Genomic DNA, 18,675 nt, shown 5'->3' with positions numbered 1-18,675 from the left:
TGAAAATCACGGCTAATCTTTGTGTATTTTATTGTATTTTTTTTTTTGAGAATGAACCTGCTTTGCGAATGACAATTTAATAATAATATATCTTCTGTCTTCGTCTTTGACTTGACTTCAGCGTTTAGACCAAAACAGAATACAACGGATGTCCTCACAAGTCACCTGTACGTCCGCATCTTAGCACCAAACATAAAACAAACACAGTCACCTGCACACAGGGTCACCTCAGCTGGAGCTTTAGAGCAACATCTGTTTGGCACACACAACCTGACATATTCACACTCAAGTGTGTTACTGCTCCTATCTGGGCCACGCTTCCCGGGAGTCCGGCTCTATTATAGAGATCAAGAACAGCAGAAGGTGGCTTATTTTAGCAAAAGGGTTGCTCCTTTCCTCCTTGTCATGCTATCTTATGCACACACACACACACACACACACACACACACACACACACACACACACACACACACACACACACTGCAGGGCATTCAGCCATGTTTATGTTTATGTCTTCAACACATCACACCAGGGGCAGGATGAGGGTTTGGATCTGGGTAGCACTCTCACCGTAGGTCATCAGTCTCTGCTTTTTTTATTCTTTTCAGATTAAAATGTCCATATGACACGTCAGTGGAGCTTGCAGCGTTCTGCTTACAAAGTAAGTTTTTTTATACACTCAAGCTTGAATGAGCTATGTTAGGTTTTACACCCCTAAGATCATCTCACAGCTTAAACACCTTAAATCTTACTTTTTATTTTTACTACCTACTTTAATTTGATGTTATCAAGAAGTCTTGTTGGAAAAACTTTTCAAATAAGTCAGAATTCATGATTTCATGGTAGTTTCTTGCATCAGTAATGTCGTTCTGCATTTTAACGCCCACATCTTCTGTGAAAGTCGTGGCAGAGCTACCTTCTCAGGCAGTAACTTTTCTGTTTGCTGCTGTAATTTGGTATTCGTTTTCTCAAGGCGAGCTGGGGGACTGCGACCCCTTGGAGCACTCTCCAGAGCTTGTGTCGGAGTTTCGTTTTACTCCCAAACAGAGCGAGGCCATGGAGGCGGACATCTTCAGCAGGTGGCTGGAGCTCAGGTGAGGATTAGAGGCCGGTCGATATATCGAGCCCATATTAAGCTTAGCTTTTAACTGATTACTATCACTTTTTAAATTAAGTAATTAATTAGGTAATTTATTTATTTTATGTATTCTTTCTTTATACGTGCGTTTTTAAACAGAGTTTTTTTTACCATAGATTTATGCTCAACATTATTTTAATATCTATATAACTTTTTATATTACAATTCTCATTTTAGCTCTTTGGATTTTATATTTTAACCTTAGGCCTAGTCCACGCGTAGCCGGGTTTTTAAAAAAATGAATATCAGCCCCTCCAAAAACTTGCATCCACACCACCTCGTTTTAAAAAAAACTGTTCACACGTACCCGGATAAATACGTTGTTAAGGACATGCCAGACCTGTAGGGGGCAGTACTTCCCCCGTTCTTAACCTCGTCCTTCGTCTGTGGTCTTCCGCAAGGAGCAGTAATTCCGCTTGCAAAAACAAACAAGCAAAAAGCGCTTGGACAATTGATAAGTCGAGCGCAGCTCTGAGGGCATCCATGCTGTCGGCTAGTGTAAACACAGGTTGCATACGTGATGTCAGCATTTTTTGTCGCGGAAAGTGACGTTGCGGACCTTAAAACTCCGGTTTTGTCCATCCACACGCAGACACCCAAAACGGAGAAAACGCAGATCTTCCCTTTGGCCGGAGTTTTTAAAAAGATCAGTTTTCGTGTGAAAAACTCAGTTTTCGTGTGGATGATAGGCCAAAACGTAGAAAAATATCTACGTTTTGGCAGATCCCCGGCTACGTGTGGACAGGGCCTTAATTTAACCTTTTTCCAGTGTTTCCTCTGTAGGAGCCCTCTGCCCCGGCGGCGTTGGTCAGCTATGGCGGCCTGGGTGCTTTCCTGGTGTGCCTGGGTGGTGGTGGGGGTCTCCGCCCTCCCTGCCCTGGGCGTCCTGTGTCTGTGCCTCGGCTGCTGCTGTGGATCTGCTGCTGCCGGGGTGGATGGCTCCCCTGATGGCGTTTCCTTATCCTTATCTTAGCTGGTCTGGCTCATCTGATCTCAGTCCATCGTGTTTTTTTTTTCATGGGAGGAGGCGTGTGTGTGTGTGTGTGTGTGTGTGTGTGTGTGTGTGTGTGTGTGTGTGTGTGTGTGTGTGTGTGTGTGTGTGTGTGTGTGTGTGTGTGTGTGTGTGTGTGTGTGTGTGTGCCGGAGGATGAGTGTTGTGAAGGGGTTTTTATTGTCAGACTTATTTTAAAATTCTGGGGATGGGAGGGAATGTGGGCATGCGGGGTTATGAGTTGCATGCTCTGTAGGATTAAGTGCTGTATAAATAAAGTTGATTGACTTATTCAAGTTTTTCTACATTGGCCGAAATTATTTTTCAAAGCCGATACAAATTTTTTAAATCAGGCACCTGTGTGGCCAACTGCCGTCCCTACTAGACTGAAGAAAGACCTGAAGGACCCCAACACACCATTTTTGTAGTTTTGAGTTTGTTTTATATTTGAAGTTCAATAAAGAATAAGAGAGATTTATTGATTTATTTAATTAATGTTGCACACAGTGAGTGTTCTGTTGTCTTTCACAATCAGTGTGCTGCAAAAATGTATAAATACCAGCCTTAGTAATCTGCTTTAGATATCGGCCCGTGGCAACAAACCTCTTTAAAAATCGGTATCGGCGTTGGCCTTAAACAAGCTCGTATTGGTCCGTCTCTGGTGAGGAGGACCCTCCACCACAGAGCAGTCGGCGTCAGTGATCATGCAGCAGCGTTTCCGTGCAGGCAGCTGAACTAGTTGCCACAATACTTCAAAAGCAGCTTACTGGAAGAAGGCCAGCGACCCGAGCGGGTTTCCCTCCTCTGTGGATGAGGCACAGAGAGCAGATCATGGAGCAGAAAAGGAAGCAATTCTGCTGCCACCTGTCAGCACCGGTGTTCTCACTGGCCAGAGTTTCTAATTTCACCGTCCCTCTACGCTTCTCATCCTCCCCCTTGGCTCCCCATATCACTAGTCTGTGTGAAGGATTATGGGATTATTCTCTGAAGGGTCTTGATTGATTCCAGGCAGCATTTAACCCAGCCGCGCTTTGATTGCTCCCATCTCAGATTAGATTACGTACATGTACTGGATGCAGCTTCTCGTCGGGTCAGCTGGGCGGTTTACATCACCTAAACAGCTGATACTAGATCCTCGTCCCTTGAAGCTCAGAAATGATTCATTTGTTACACTTTTGTTTCTGTCATGATTTTTTATTCGCCACGTTTTATTCTAATGTCACACATCTTAAGGAGCAAGTTCACATCACATCTGCAGTGGTCTAAATGAGTGCGTTGTGAGTCGATCTCTGTGGGAGAAAAGCTCTGGCGCTCCTGTTTCAGGAAGCTGAAGTTAGTTGGAGCAGAGGGGAACAGACCACTCCCGGACATCCTGATACTTGGGCATCTCTCCTCTGATTGGCTAACAGCAACACGGACTCTGTTTTGCAGCGTTGATGTTTTATCTCCCCAAATAACACAAGCCTGAAGGAGTTCTGCTGTGTGGTGGAATTGCTAATGCTAACAGTTAGCCTCTACTAGTCCAGACTTGCTTTCCTTTCTCCTGGACGCTAAACCAACAACAACAACCTTCACCGATCGTGTTTAAAGAGCAAGTCACCCCCTACCAGAGTATTACTCTGCTCCCACTTCCTGTTTGAAAAATGCAACAAATGCTGTTGCCTAGCCGACTGAGAGGGCGGAGCCGTTAACAAATACACACACACACACACACACACAGGCTCACAATGACATTGTGACATCATAATGTAGCATTTAACGTCATTGTGTACTTCTTAGCCAATAGCGATGGCAGATTTAAATTCAGATGCAGTGCAGAGTTTTTACCTGACAACGGCACGACACTGTCAGTTTTAGGCAGAAGATTACAATCGTAACTAAAATGCACTAAAGTGCAAAACTACTGATGACACGTGTCTGCAGCACGATTAGACACGCACTTATATAGTTTATCAGGAAAAAAGTTGATTCGGGGGTGACTTGCTCTTTAAAAAATAAAAAATAATTTCTTTAAAACGTGAGCTTAGATTATAAATAAACTAAATTACTATCAGGCTTTATAAATTAGATGGTGAAATATTTTGCTCCCCTTCTGATTTTCCTCTGAAGCTCTCAGGATAGCTTTGTCGTTCACTCATCACGGTTTTACTCCTCAGGGGCCAGAGTCCGTCCCAAGCAGAGATCTCCTTTCTCAACAAGTGCAAGTGGCTGGAGCTTTATGGTGTCGACATGCACTTTGTCAAAGTGAGTGAGCAAAGTTTACCGCCACGAGTGTCTGTTGCTGTGCACCGTTGTGGAGGAGGAGGACCAAACGTGTGCACGGTTGTGTTTTCAGGGCAGAGATGGAGGAGAATATGCACTCGGCCTCACTCCAACTGGCATCTTAGTTTTTGAAGGCTCCAACAAAATCGGGCTTTTCTTTTGGTAAGTGGGACAGAACCGGAAAAACATCATTTATATGTTGTGTGGGCAAAAATCTTGATCTATTATGGAGAAAACTGTGGACAAAATATTATTCTTTGTTTTGTTACACAAATCTGTCAGATAAAATTCATGTGTAGATCATTTATTTCAGTGCTGATAATTTAGGACTGAAAATTTGGTGCATTTTAGAAACGAAATAAAAGGAAAATATGAAATGGCATCACTTTATGAGCTGAAAAGATTTTTAAATGTCTTCATTTCTGTCACTCAGGCCCAAAATCACTCGGCTGGATTTCAAGAAGAGCCGCCTGACCTTGATGGTGGTGGAGGACGATGAGCAGGTTTGTGTTCTTTAATCTTCTTCATGCAAATGCCCGCCCAGAGCTCCCTCCTCGTGTATGTAAACGTGGTCAAACGTCTGTGAAGGGTCGCGAGCAGGAGCACACCTTCATCTTCCAGCTGGACAGCGCCAAGAACTGCAAACACCTGTGGAAGTGCGCCGTGGAGAGCCACGCCTTCTTTCGTCTGCGCCAGCCGACCGCGGGCAAGGCCAGCCACAGCGACTTCACCCGACTCGGGTCCCGCTTCAGATTCAGGTGGAGCTCAGAGACGCACTCAGACACAGAACGACACAAAAACTGGTTGAGATGAATAAAACGCCTCGCCTCGGCCAGGTAGCTGTGACCAGCACTTGTTGCCAGCACATGGGGGAATTATGTGTCACGTAAAACAGATCCTGTGTATCTATGGTTACTGTGTGTCTATGGTTACGTGGATCTGTTCCTATGGCGACTGAGATATTCCCCTCATATTGTTTGTTCTTCTTGTGATTATTGTCAGAGACGGTCCAAGCAAATGCTCAGACATGAAGGGCACTTCCTGTCATTAGTTTGAGCTGCTGTGTGTGCGTGTGCGTGTGTGTGTGTGTGTGTGTGTGTGTGTGTGTGTGTGTGTGTGTGTGTGTGTGTGTGTGTGTGTGTGTGTGTGTGTGTGTGTGTGTGTGTGTGTGTGAGGCATTCACCTTGAAGGCAGAAGAACTATGTGCTGCTTCATTTAAGGTCCTAGTTAGGATGTTTTGCTGCGAAAGGTTTAGAGTATAAACGTTTACCCGTTAAAGATGGATCTCTAAACGACATCTGTTCTGAGAGGATTGACGGGCTAACAGCTAGTCACAGTGGGAGCAGTTTTGAAGCAGATTACTGCAGTTTTAAATCCTCAACTTTTAAACTTTCATAGCAAATATGCCCCTTTACTATGTCATCGGTTTTCCCTACATCGTTAATTAATCAGGATTCTGGGATTAAAGGCACACTTTGTGGTTAAACTTGCTTTTAGCACCCCCTAGTGTCCGTTTAGTAGAACCAAAAGCGAAACTTATCCCCTCACTTTGCGTTTGCCATTTTAACACCTTAATCTAACAGCTGAAATGTCTCCACAGCCTTCATTAGTGTCAACACGAGTGATTCATCACTAAATGACACAATTCAGCTGTGTTCACGGTCTGAAACATGCAGGAAGCAGACTGCAGCATCAAGTATGTCAGCTCAAGTCCCAACAGAGCAGCCCACCAGTCTGAAGTTGCAAGTGCGGTATTCTAGGCACGGAACGGTGGGGGTCTGAGTGACGTTTCATTAACCCTAAAGGGTCATTTTAGCACATGCTCATTAAAAATTATTTAAAAATATAAAAAAGTTGCATAGTATGCATTTAATGTCGGTGGAAATTAGCAGCAAAGCTAACAATCTGTAGCACTTGTAATTAAATATATAACACGAGGTTTCCACGGGGCCTAGTGGAGAAAATGTCTCGCTTTTGTTTTGGTTTTTGAAAAAAGAAACCTCCACCAATGCTCTTGTAGTCTGCTTGTACGATCTTTCAGCAGCTTTCATCTAGATTTATAACACCTGTGTCTAGCGATGGGTACCGAATTCGGTACTTTTTAAGGTACCGACCGAATTCCACAGTACCGACTGAGCACCGATTCACGTCATTTGACTTGCCTAGACAGCTGCGCATGCGCATGAGCGTTATGTCGTCGGTCGCTGCGAGCCAGTTGTAAACAGAGCAGCATGGTAGAAAGAACGCACGCTAAAGCTTGGGTCCACTTCACTAAATGTGATGGGTAACTGGGTGATGATGAAACCAGCGACAACGATCTAAGTGGGACATCCTCATCTTAATCTGCTCCGGTAGGTTAATAAAACGTTTAAGATAACGTTAGCTTGATATGTTAGCTTCCGTTTCACTAATGGTGCGTTTGCTTTCTCCTCGGAACTCCGAATTTCCGACTAGAAGAACATGAACGCGCTCTAAAGTTTGGCTTCACTTTACTAAATGCGACGGGTGATTGGGTGAAGATGAAACCAGCGACAACGATCTAAGTTTGAGGCATCATCGTTTTAATCTGCTCCAGCAGCTAAATCAACTGTTTAAGATAACGTTAGCTTGATATGTTAGCTTCCATTGCCACCATTGTTATCAGCTAATGGTGCGTTCACTTTCTCCTCGGAAATTCTAACTTCCCAGTAGGAAAAATCTAATGAAAAAGGACGGTAAAAGGAATGAAGAACAGTGTTGGGAGTAACGCTGGGAGTATAACGGCATTACTAACGGCGTTCTTTTTTAGGTAACGGAATAATCTAATTACTTTTCCCACTGTTGCAACGCCGTCACGTTACTGGGGACGGAAGGTTGTGCGTTACTATGTGCTTGTCGAACGTTGAGCAACAGTGTGAGGCTTTCTGACCGCCACACTTCAGCTGCAGCCAGGGAGAGAGAGGTGTCGTTAACACACTTACAAACACGATGATGATGATGGCCGGGTGGGCGGAGACCCTCACGGTCTCAGTCGCTGCCTGCTGTAGACACGACAGAGCAGTGATGGGAACAACGCCGTTTTAAATAACCACGTTAATAAAAAATGTTTCTTTCAGTAACGAGCAAACTAATTAATTACCGTCTTCTTTTAACAAAACCTCGTTTCTGTTACTGATAAGGAAATGCGTGCGTTAAGCAGCGCGGTGTGTTGAAGCTGTCATCAGCTGATCAGGAGCTAAAGAGGCAGATGTTTTCATCCAAGAGCATCACGGCCGTGAAGAACGAGGAAGACGTGATGAATATCTACGGCTGCAGGTGTGGATATTCATCGGGACGTCCCGAAGGTCCGCTCACCTGTTCACCGCTCAGACGTCCTGATCTTCTACCTTCCTAGATCATCCAGCTGTAACCTGTTTCTGATCATGTCTTTAGTCCCGCTGTAACACTGATGCATCAGTCTCAGACGTCATGGAGCTCAGGTGTTATTAGAACTACCTGTGTGTGTTCACCACCCAGCTTCATCTCTTCTGTGGTTGGGTCTGACCCACGTTAGTAAATGTAAGTCCTCCATCAGATCTGTGCCTCTTCTAGTGTCATTTTAAAGGATTTTATTTATTTATTTAACCATTAATAGATGTGAAGCTGAAAAATTTAGAATACTGTGCAAAATTACATTTATTTCTGTAATTTAACTAGACTGAGAGACCATTTAAAGGCTCGGGAACCTTTGCAGGTGTTTATATTTGCAGTTTTAAATTTTAGCTGATTGGGGTCTTGTTAAATATCACACAGTGACCTTTTAATAGTCTAGATTAGTGTAATGTTCCTGTTAGTAGTTCCTCCTGTTAAGTGCTTATTTATTTAAATTATTCAGGTTTATAAAAAAACATTTGGACACACATTTTATTATGTTCCAGTCATTTATATTTTACTATTGAAGTAATTCTTGCATGCTTTAATGAAAAAAGTAACGAAGTGGTTATTTTTCTTGGTAATTAGTTACTTTTATAATCTTGTAACTCAGTTAGTAACTGAGTTACTTTTTTGACAAAGTAATCAGTAACTATAACTAATTACTTTTTTAAAGTAACGTTCTGTCACGAACTCCTCCAGCTGACTGCATTCCATTCATTCCTGCCACCAACGTGGCGACTGACGTCATCACGCCGGCACTACTTAAGGAAGTGCCGGCGTTTCATTCATTGCTCAGTCATCGTTTCTCACCAGACTTTGTATCGAGTCTCCAGGCTTACCAGCCCTCAAAACACTCAGACTACACCTACAGGAGATAACCACGCCGGCTATCTCCGTCTCTCCGCGTCTGGGCAACAGAACTCTCAGTCACGCTTCAGATCTGCCAACGAACCTGACAGGATGACTGAGCCACTAGTTGACCCAGCGGAGTTCGCGCGTTTGCGTGCCGAAGTGGCTCAACAGCGCGCAATCTTGGATCAGCAGACGGCAGACATGAACCAGCTCCGTGCCATAGCTGATCGCCAAGCCACAAAGATTGAGTCACTCACCGAGCTAGTACTCCAGCTGACCACCGCTCTGCAACGTCAGACCGCAGCTGTTCCTGACAGGATGGAACCACGCCTCAGCCTTCCAGATAAGTGGGACGGAACCAGGGGATCCCCGGAGGGCATGTTGGCGACCCTGGCCATGACTTTCGAGTGCCAGCCGGCACGCTACCCCACATCCTGCTCTCGTGTCGCCCTGCTGACCTCACTGCTGACAGGTCGAGCCGCTGAATGGGCGGCGGCTCTTTACAATCAAAAATCTCCTGCCTGCAATGACTATGAGACTTTTGTAAAGGAGATGAAAAAGACTTTTGTGCACCCCAGCAGCGAGGTCTCGGACGAGACGCGGCTGCTTCAGCTTCGCCAGGGCTCCCAGACGGCGGCTCAGTACACCTCTCGCTTCCGGACGACAGCAGCTCGGTTGAGGTGGGATGACGCCGCCCTAAAGGCCGTTTACCTGGAGGGACTGTCACCGAGAATCCGGGAGGGCATGATCGGGCACGAGGTCCCAACCTCCCTGGACCTGGCAGTGGATCTGGCTCTCCAACTGGACCGCTGCATCCTGAACCGGCCGAGCACCATGTCAGCCCCCGTACACACCAGGACGTCACCCCGCCGGCCGGCTCACCAACCGACGGAGGAGCCGATGCAGCTGGGACATCTTCCCCCTGAGGAACGGGCACGGCGCTACCAGGAGGGAAGATGCGCTTACTGTGGGGATTTGGGTCACCACCGTGGCACGTGCCCAAAACGACCGGGAAAAGGTCCCTCCGGGTCGGAGTAGGAGCTGTCCCGCCCGGAGTCTCCACTTTTCCGGCTCCACACCGAACCACTCTCCCGGTCTCCCTCCACCTGGACCAAGGCCCGACCAGACTGGAGGCACTTTTAGACACTGGGGCTGCGGAGTGTTTTATCGACCACGGACTGGTTACTCGGCTCAAGATACCCCTCACCGCCCTCGACCGACCCATTCCCGTGACCTCTGTGGACGGCCGGCCCATCATGCCGTACCCTCTCACCCACCGAACTCAGGGTCTCCACATGACTATTGACCAACACCGGGAGACCCTCCACTTCCTGGTCATCCAGGCTCCGGCTACGCCTCTCATCCTAGGTCATTCCTGGTTCTGCCGCCATGAGCCTCACATCTCCTGGTCCACCAGTAAAGTCCTGGCCTGGGGCACGGGTTGCCATAACCACCGGGACTCCCCTGCACCTCGGGCAGCAGCAGCTCCTCCCAAAGACGTAGACCTGACGCTCATCCCTCCTCAATACCACGACCTCGCTCAGGTCTTCGCTAAAGAACCCACTACCAGGTTACCTCCTCACCGACCCTACGACCTGGAGATCAGGCTCCAGCCCGGCACCACCCCCCCTCGGGGTCGCCTGTTCTCCCTCTCTCCGGCGGAAACCCGGGCTATGGACAATTACATAACTGATGCCCTGCAGAAGGGATTCATCCGTCCCTCAACGTCCCCCGGGGCCGCGGGGTTTTTCTTTGTTAAAAAGAAGGAGGGGGATCTCCGGCCCTGCATAGACTATCGAGGGTTAAATAAAATAACGATCCGGGACCGCCACCCTCTCCCTCTCATGGGCACCGCTCTGGACGCCATCACACAAGCCGCAGTGTTTACTAAACTGGACCTGCGCAGCGCCTATAACCTCATCCGTATTAAGGAAGGTGAGGAGTGGAAGACCGCTTTTATCACGCCCACTGGCCACTATGAATATTTGGTGATGCCTTTTGGACTCTGCAACAGCCCCGCCGTCTTCCAGCGGTTCATTACAGATGTGCTGAGAGACATGTTGGGTCGCTGGGTCTTTGTGTATCTAGATGACATCCTCATCTACTCCCGCACGGCCGAAGAGCACATCCGTCATGTTCGAGCTGTTCTGTCCCGCCTCCTGGACCATGGACTTTACTGCAAACTGGAGAAGTGTGCGTTTCACCAGGAGTCCACCTCCTTCCTGGGTTTTACCATCTCCTCCCAGGGCCTGAAGATGGACCCCCAGAAGGTTCAGGCCGTAGCTCAGTGGCCTCTACCCACGACCCTGAAGCAGCTGCAAAGCTTCCTGGGTTTCTCGAACTTTTACCGGAGATTTATACGCAACTTCAGTTCCCTCGCAGCACCTCTGACCTCACTCACCAAAACCACCAATCAGCCTCGCCCGTTTCGCCTTACTCCAGAGGCTGTCAGTGCTTTCCATGAGCTGGTCGGACGTTTCACTAAGGAACCCATCCTCCTCCACCCGGACCAGACCCGGCCCTTCGTCGTGGAGGTGGACGCCTCGGATGTGGGAGCGGGGGCCGTTCTCTCGCAACGGGGTCCAGACTCTAAGCTCCACCCATGTGCCTACTTCTCCCGGAAGTTTTCCCCCACACAGCAGAACTACGGGGTCGGCGACAGAGAGCTGCTGGCAATAAAATGGGCGCTGGAGGAATGGAGGCAGTGGCTCCTGGGGACCACCGATCCCTTTCTGATCTGGACCGACCACCAGAATCTCATTCATCTACAGACTGCCCGCCAGCTCAACCCTCGTCAGGCTCGGTGGGCCCTCTTTTTCGAGCCGTACCACTTCCATATCGCCTACCGGCCCGGCTCCAAGAACCTCAAGGCGGACGCTCTCTCTCGGCGTTTCGCACCAGATGCCGGCCCCCCGGAGCCTCGGACCATTCTACCGGCTCAACGCTTCCTGGCCTCCCTCCAATGGCCGTTGGAGCAGTCCATACAGGCGGCACTTCCTGGCGATCCAGCGCCGCCGGAGACCCCACCGAACCGCCTCTACGTTCCCGCCTCCTGCCGGCAAGAGGCGCTCACGTGGGGGCACTGTTCACGGCTCGCGGGACATCAAGGGCAAGCCCGTACCCTCCAGTTCCTCCGTCGGGCTCTCTGGTGGCCGTCCATGAGGAGGGACGTCCGCGAGTTCACAGCTGCATGTGATGTGTGTGCTCGATCCAAGTCCTCCAACCGACCCGGCGCTGGAGAGTTGCAGCCTCTCCCTGTGCCCAAGCGGCCGTGGTCACACATCGGGCTGGACTTTGTCACGGGACTGCCGGCGGTCGACCACCTGGACACTATATTGACTATCACGGACCGTTTCTCCAAGGCCGTGCACTTAGTGGCCCTGGCCGGCCTCCCCACGGCCAAGAGAACGGCCAAACTGCTCCTGGAACAGGTGGTGCGGCTCCATGGTTTCCCTCAGGACGTGGTTTCCGACCGAGGACCCCAGTTCGTCTCACGCTTCTGGAAAGCGTTCTGTCGCCTGGTCGGTGCTTCCACCAGTCTGTCCTCTGGATACCATCCGCAGACAAACGGACAAACAGAGAGAGCTAACCAGCAGCTTGGACGCTACCTGCGCTGCTTCGCTTCGTCCCAGCCGACCACCTGGCCCCGCTTTCTCCTGTGGGCGGAGCTGTCACACAACCTCCAGACCTCCTCAGCCACGAGTCTGTCTCCCTTCGAGACCTGTTACGGTTATCAGCCTCCTCTGTTTGATCATCAGGTGCCGGAGGTGGAGGTCCCTGCTGCCCAGACGCTGGTCCGCCGCTGTCGGCTCGCCTGGATCCGGGCCCGTGCGGCCATCACCCGGGCCAACACGGAGTATGCCCGTCAGCATCGCCGCCGCCACCGGCCTGGCCCCGTCTTCCGGTCTGGCGACCAGGTGTGGCTCTCCTCCGCTAACCTGAGGATGCCGGCTGGCTCCCGGAAGCTCACTCCTCGCTTCCTGGGTCCGTTCCCCGTCCTTAAGGTCATCAATCCTGTCACCTGCCGTCTGCGCCTCCCGGCTACTCTCCGGATCCACCCGGTCTTTCACGTCTCCCAGCTTAAGCCGGTGATCTCCTCTCCTCTCCACCCTCCACCGGTCCGGGTGCCTCCGCCCCGCGGTGTTGAGGCGGATCGCACCTACACGGTCCGCAGGATTCTGGACGCTCGCCGCCGGGGACGAGGTTGGCAGTACCTCGTGGATTGGGAGGGGTACGGGCCTGAGGAACGCTCTTGGGAGCCCACGAGCTCGTTTGTCGACCCTACCCTGCTGACTGACTTCTGGGCCCGCCGTCCTGGGACTTCGGGAGCCGTCCCTCGAGGGGGGGGTCCTGTCACGAACTCCTCCAGCTGACTGCATTCCATTCATTCCTGCCACCAACGTGGCGACTGACGTCATCACGCCGGCACTACTTAAGGAAGTGCCGGCGTTTCATTCATTGCTCAGTCATCGTTTCTCACCAGACTTTGTATCGAGTCTCCAGGCTTACCAGCCCTCAAAACACTCAGACTACACCTACAGGAAATAACCACGCCGGTTATCTCCGTCTCTCCGCGTCTGGGCAACAGAACTCTCAGTCACGCTTCAGATCTGCCAACGAACCTGACACGTTCCCAACACTGATGAAGATACACAGTAAATTTAGTTCACAGTAAAGATGTTTGCTTCAGTTTAATTATCAGCTTATAAAACTACAAGGACGATGTTAAAATACAAACAGTTGAATGTTATTTATCGTGATATTTATCAAATATGGTTATATACTGAGAAAAAAATATATTTAATTATAAAAGAGAATTAAAATATTAAACACTCAAAAGTATCTAAAATTGGTACCGTTAAGTACCGGTATCGATTCCTAGGTACCGGGAATTACAGGTGCTGGCCAGTAAATTAGAATATCATCAAAAGGTTGAAAATATTTCAGTAATTCCATTCAAAACGTGAAACTTGTACATTATATTCATGCAATGCACACAGACCAATGTTTTTCCGATGTTTATTACGTTTAATTTTGATATTTATAGGTGACAACCAATGAAAACATCAAATCTGGTATCTCAGAAAATTAGAATATTCTAAAGGCCAATGAAAAAATGTTTGTTTCTCTAATGTTGGCCAACTGAAAAGAATGAACATGAAAAGAATGTGCATGTATAGCACTCAATACTTAGTCGGGGCTCCTTTTGCCTCAATAACTGCAGTAATGCGGCGTGGCATGGACTCGATCAGTCTGTGGCACTGCTCAGGTGTTATGAGAGCCCAGGTTGCTCTGATAGTCGTCTTCAGCTCCTCTGCATTGTTGGGTCTAGCGTATTGCATCCTCCGCTTCACAATACCCCATAGATTTTCTATGGGGTTAAGGTCAGGCGAGTTTGCTGGCCAATCAAGGACAGGGATACCATGGTCCTTGAACCAGGTGCTGGTGGTTTTGGCACTGTGTGCAGGTGCCAAGTCCTGTTGAAAGGTGAAGTCTGCATCCCCATAAAGTTGGTCAGCAGCAGGAAGCATGAAGTGCTCTAAAACTTCCTGGTAGACGGCTGCATTGACCCTGGACCTCAGGAAACAGAGTGGGCCAACACCGGCAGATGACATGGCACCCCACACCATCACTGACGGTGGAAACTTTACACTGGACCTCATGCAACGTGGATTCTGTGCTTCTCCGCTCTTCCTCCAGACTCTGGGTCCTTGATTTCCAAAGGAAATGCAGAACTTGCTTTCATCAGAAAACATAACTTTGGACCACTCAGCATCAGTCCAGTCCTTTTTGTCCTTGGCCCAGGCGAGACGCTTCTTGCGCTGTTTCATGTTCAAGAGTGGCTTGACACACGGAATGCGACACCTGAATCCCATGTCTTTCATGAGTCTCCTCGTGGTGGTTCTTGAAGCGCTGACTCCAGCTGCAGTCCACTCTTTGTGGATCTCCCCCACATTTTTGAATGGGTTTGTCGTCACAATTCTCTGCAGGGTGCGGTTATCCCTAGAGCTTGTACACTTTTTTCTACCACATTTTTTCCGTCCCTTCGCCTGTCTGTTAATGTGCTTGGACACAGAGCTCTGCGAACAGCCAGCTTCTTTAGCAATCACCTTTTGTGTCTTGCCCTCCTTGTGCAAGGTGTCAATGATTGTCTTTTGGACAGCTGTTAAGTCAGAAGTCTTCCCCATGATTGTGGTGCCTTCAAAACAAGACTGAGGGACCTTTTAAAGGCCTTTGCAGGTGTTTTGAGTAAATCAGCTGATTAGAGTGGCAGCAGGTGTCTTCTATATTCAGCCTTTTCAGAATATTCTAATTTTTTGAGATACCAAATTTGGAGTTTTCATTAGTTGTCACTTATGAATATCAAATTTAAATGTAATGAACATTGGAAATACATTGGTCTGTGTGCATTGCATGAATATAATGTACAAGTTTCACGTTTTGAATGGAATTACTGAAATATTTTCAACCTTTTGATGATATTCTAATTTACTGGCCAGCACCTGTAGTACCGGATTGATTCAGATGTCAAAGGTACCCAACCCTACCTGTGTCAAGTTTTCAGCTCATGCTTTTGCTCTGATTGGTGAACGTTGGTCTTGAGCATTCTGATATGCAACCCCAGTCTTTAAACTGGTTTTTGTGTTTGTCCCAGTGGGAAGACGGAGTATCAGGCCACTCACGGGGGCCGGCTGAGGAGGGCCAGCACATTCGAGAGGAGACCCAGCAAGCGCTACCCGTCTCGCACACACTCACTGGGCAAAGGTGAGTCTTTATCAGCGCACGCTCAACACACAGGTGACCAACGACTCACGCTTAGTTCCTTACACGCCCTCATCAGTTATCACAAAGGTCAAGCACTCTGGGAGAGGAGAAAAAGCATCAGCCAGCGAAATCACTGGTCCATTCAAACGTTTCCCCTAGCAGAAAGTCTAAGTGGTGACGTAACTAGCTGAAATAAAACAGCGCTGGTCTTTTCTTTAAGGAAAGTGCCCCAAACTGCAGCGATTAGAAGCGAGCGTCACCTTCCTGCTTTTGTCTGCAGCTCCTGCTGCACTCCTCCATGTTTCCCTCCTCCTGTGAGCTGCAGAGGCCCGACAAGTTCAAAGCAACAGACTTGCTTTCATCTTTTCCATGTAAACGGCTGCTGAATGTATTTACCCGACCCTGTTGGCGTTCCAACTCCTTTCAGATTTAGATTCACCATTTACCACAAGAACAGAGCAAAAACTCAGTTTATATTATAAATAATTTGTATATATATATTATAGATATTTTATATCTCTTATTTTATTGTTTACTTTATTCATTGGTTAAATATGTATACACGCATTATACACACACTCACATGCACACACGTAGAAAAATAAAAAATAAAATACTTAGCACACACATTTAGGAATGTATATACCTTACATACTATAAATATTATTACTTAGATTAGCCATTTTTATACTTTGATTGTTTTTACGTTATTGTATTTTGCACAACTGTTGCTGTGAAGCTCGCACACAAGAATTTCACTCGCATGTACTGTACCAGTGTACCTGCACATGTGACGTGACAATAAAAGCGATTTGATTTGATTTGTTTATTAGCTGAGCAGCATCTTTATTCCAGTGTGAAAATATCCATTATAGAAATCATTACATGCAAACCATCACTGACAGAGGAAACATTTCTCTGTTTTTAAAATAAAATGTTTACTTTCACGGTTATTTACATAATTTTATCAAATATAAACATCCGCTGGTGATCCATTCAGCCCTGAGGGTGTAAACTGCGGGAAATGCAGCAGGAGGGGGAGGAACCGCAGGAAAAAAATCACTGCTAGCAGGGGGGTGGCCCAACACAGCCTCAGTGACAATAGTAATGATGATGGCTGGGTTAGTCTGGGGGAAGAGGAACAGTATTACAAGTGGATCAGGCATTTTGATGAGCCAGCTGGATACTGTGGAGACAGGGATCTGTCAAATTCAGAACACATTGATTTTCTGTCAGTTTTTTTGGATGAGGAATTCTGGACCCTCATCACAACTGAAACTAACCGATATGCTCACCGGTATTTAGAGAGGGAGGAACTGAAATCTAGCTCCAGATATAATGACTGGTACGATGTAACTGTCCCAGAAATGAAAGCGTTCATTCAGTTCTGCATGGCGCTTGTGGAAAAGCCTGAGATTGAGGATTATATATATATATATATATAGCGAACGCACCATTAGCGAAGCGGAAGCTAACATATATATATATAGCGAACGCACCATTAGCGAAGCGGAAGCTAACATATATATATATATATATATATATATATATATATATATATATATGTATAGCGAACGCACCATTAGCGAAGTGGAAGCTGACATATCAAGGTAACGTTATCTTAAACATTTTTATTTACCTACCGGAGCAGATTAAGATGAGGATGTCTCACTTAGATCGTTGTCGCTGGTTTCATCATCACCCAGTTACCCATCACATATATATATATATATGTATATATATATATGTATGTATGTATGTATATATATGTATATGTATATATATGTATATGTATATATATATTTGTATATATATATATATATATATATATATATATGTGTGTGTGTGTGTATATATATATATATATTTATACAAATGTATATATATATTTGTATATATATATATATATATATATGTATATATATATATATATATTTATACAAATGTATATATATTTGTATATATATATATATATATATATATATATGTATATATATATATATATATATATATACACACATATATATAACAATTATAAACAAAATAAACCAAAGAAGGGATGAGTGAAATGTGTTCATGACACTGAAGCACCAAAATCAGTGCTTTTGACTGATACGCAGTAAACATAACAAAATACCAATAAAGTAATAAATATTATATATATATATATATATATAGTTATATATATATATATAGTTATATATGTCTACATATGAATATGTATATTTGTATCATAAACAATAACAACACAAAGAAAATAAGACAAAAACATAAAAAAACAACAAAAATCTGCAAATGTGATGCAATCCAATATGGCTGCCACCTGATGACGTCATAATATGCAAATTACGTGAGTTAATTTGTTCCTATCACAAAATTTGGCTCGTACTGAAGATCTTTCTAATTTACAATATTCCTCTATCTCTAACCAGATTTAAGCTACAAGCTCTTTAAATAGTGATATAAAAAATTCATATTTTACTGGAAAGACTATGGCGCCTAAAGGGTTACGTTGATATTCAGGCCAGTTTGTACTTTTACATCATTCTGCAAAAAACTATAGTTGTATAATAATAATAATAATAATAATATTGATAAAAGACTCAAATCAGGAAGCATAAGCCAATAAATCATATTTTTTCGTTTTACTACAAACTCTTGAGCTGAAATTCTGTTTTTTGGGTTACAGCAGAAAAAATGCTAAATGTTTGATTTCATTTGGCTCTGCTGTCTCTTTAAGGAGTTTTTCTCCTCTAACTGTTGTTGTTTTTCTCTATCAGCTGCCGTTTCTCCAGCCAAACCTCCTCACATCAGGTAAAACACTCAGAGAGACACACGCAGTGGACATGATTACAGCCTAACGAGGACTTCTTTATTTGATTGTCTTGACCTCAATCCAAACATCATGGATAGTCTTCATTCTAACACAACTTTCCCCCATTTTTCTCTTTATTTTCCCTTGTAAAAACAATTCAAGTGAAATAGTTGTTGACGTTGTTTTGCAGCACTCGTGCCAGCCCTGATGCCGCCCTGCATGGGGTGAGTGGCCCCTTCTGTACACGCCGACAGCCGCTTCGGGCTGGGGGCAACATCTAATTTCTCTCTCTCTCTTCAGTATCAACACAACATTCCGATTGGCCACGAGCCGTGGCATCCACCCCACCCCGCCCTCACCACCCCGCTTTACCTGCAGCCCACCGGTCACACGCCACCACACAGGTGAGACTGACCAGGTTTGTGGAAAGGCGCGTAGCTCACTCCGTTTAATCTGTGT

The 18,675-nt window shown here is 46.3% G+C and overlaps 1 protein-coding gene across 5 annotated transcripts in view; it reads left to right on the top strand.

Moving 5' to 3' along the window:
- Positions 1 to 18,675, top strand: part of epb41l4b (erythrocyte membrane protein band 4.1 like 4B) — a 38,675-nt gene that overhangs the window by 12,060 nt on the left and 7,940 nt on the right. For all 5 annotated transcript variants that reach the window (XM_070551197.1, XM_070551198.1, XM_070551196.1 and 2 more), the window contains exons 6-15: positions 609 to 661; positions 974 to 1,094; positions 4,286 to 4,373; positions 4,465 to 4,553; positions 4,825 to 4,894; positions 4,980 to 5,149; positions 15,292 to 15,401; positions 18,182 to 18,215; positions 18,407 to 18,440; positions 18,517 to 18,620. In XM_070551197.1, the coding sequence (XP_070407298.1) occupies positions 609 to 661; positions 974 to 1,094; positions 4,286 to 4,373; positions 4,465 to 4,553; positions 4,825 to 4,894; positions 4,980 to 5,149; positions 15,292 to 15,401; positions 18,182 to 18,215; positions 18,407 to 18,440; positions 18,517 to 18,620 (873 nt within the window). The remainder of the gene's footprint in view (positions 1 to 608; positions 662 to 973; positions 1,095 to 4,285; positions 4,374 to 4,464; positions 4,554 to 4,824; positions 4,895 to 4,979; positions 5,150 to 15,291; positions 15,402 to 18,181; positions 18,216 to 18,406; positions 18,441 to 18,516; positions 18,621 to 18,675) is intronic.

Source organism: Nothobranchius furzeri, chromosome 5 (genome assembly GCF_043380555.1).
Source record: "Nothobranchius furzeri strain GRZ-AD chromosome 5, NfurGRZ-RIMD1, whole genome shotgun sequence".
Taxonomy (NCBI): domain Eukaryota; kingdom Metazoa; phylum Chordata; class Actinopteri; order Cyprinodontiformes; family Nothobranchiidae; genus Nothobranchius; species Nothobranchius furzeri.
This window is presented reverse-complemented; position numbering and strand designations above follow the sequence as displayed.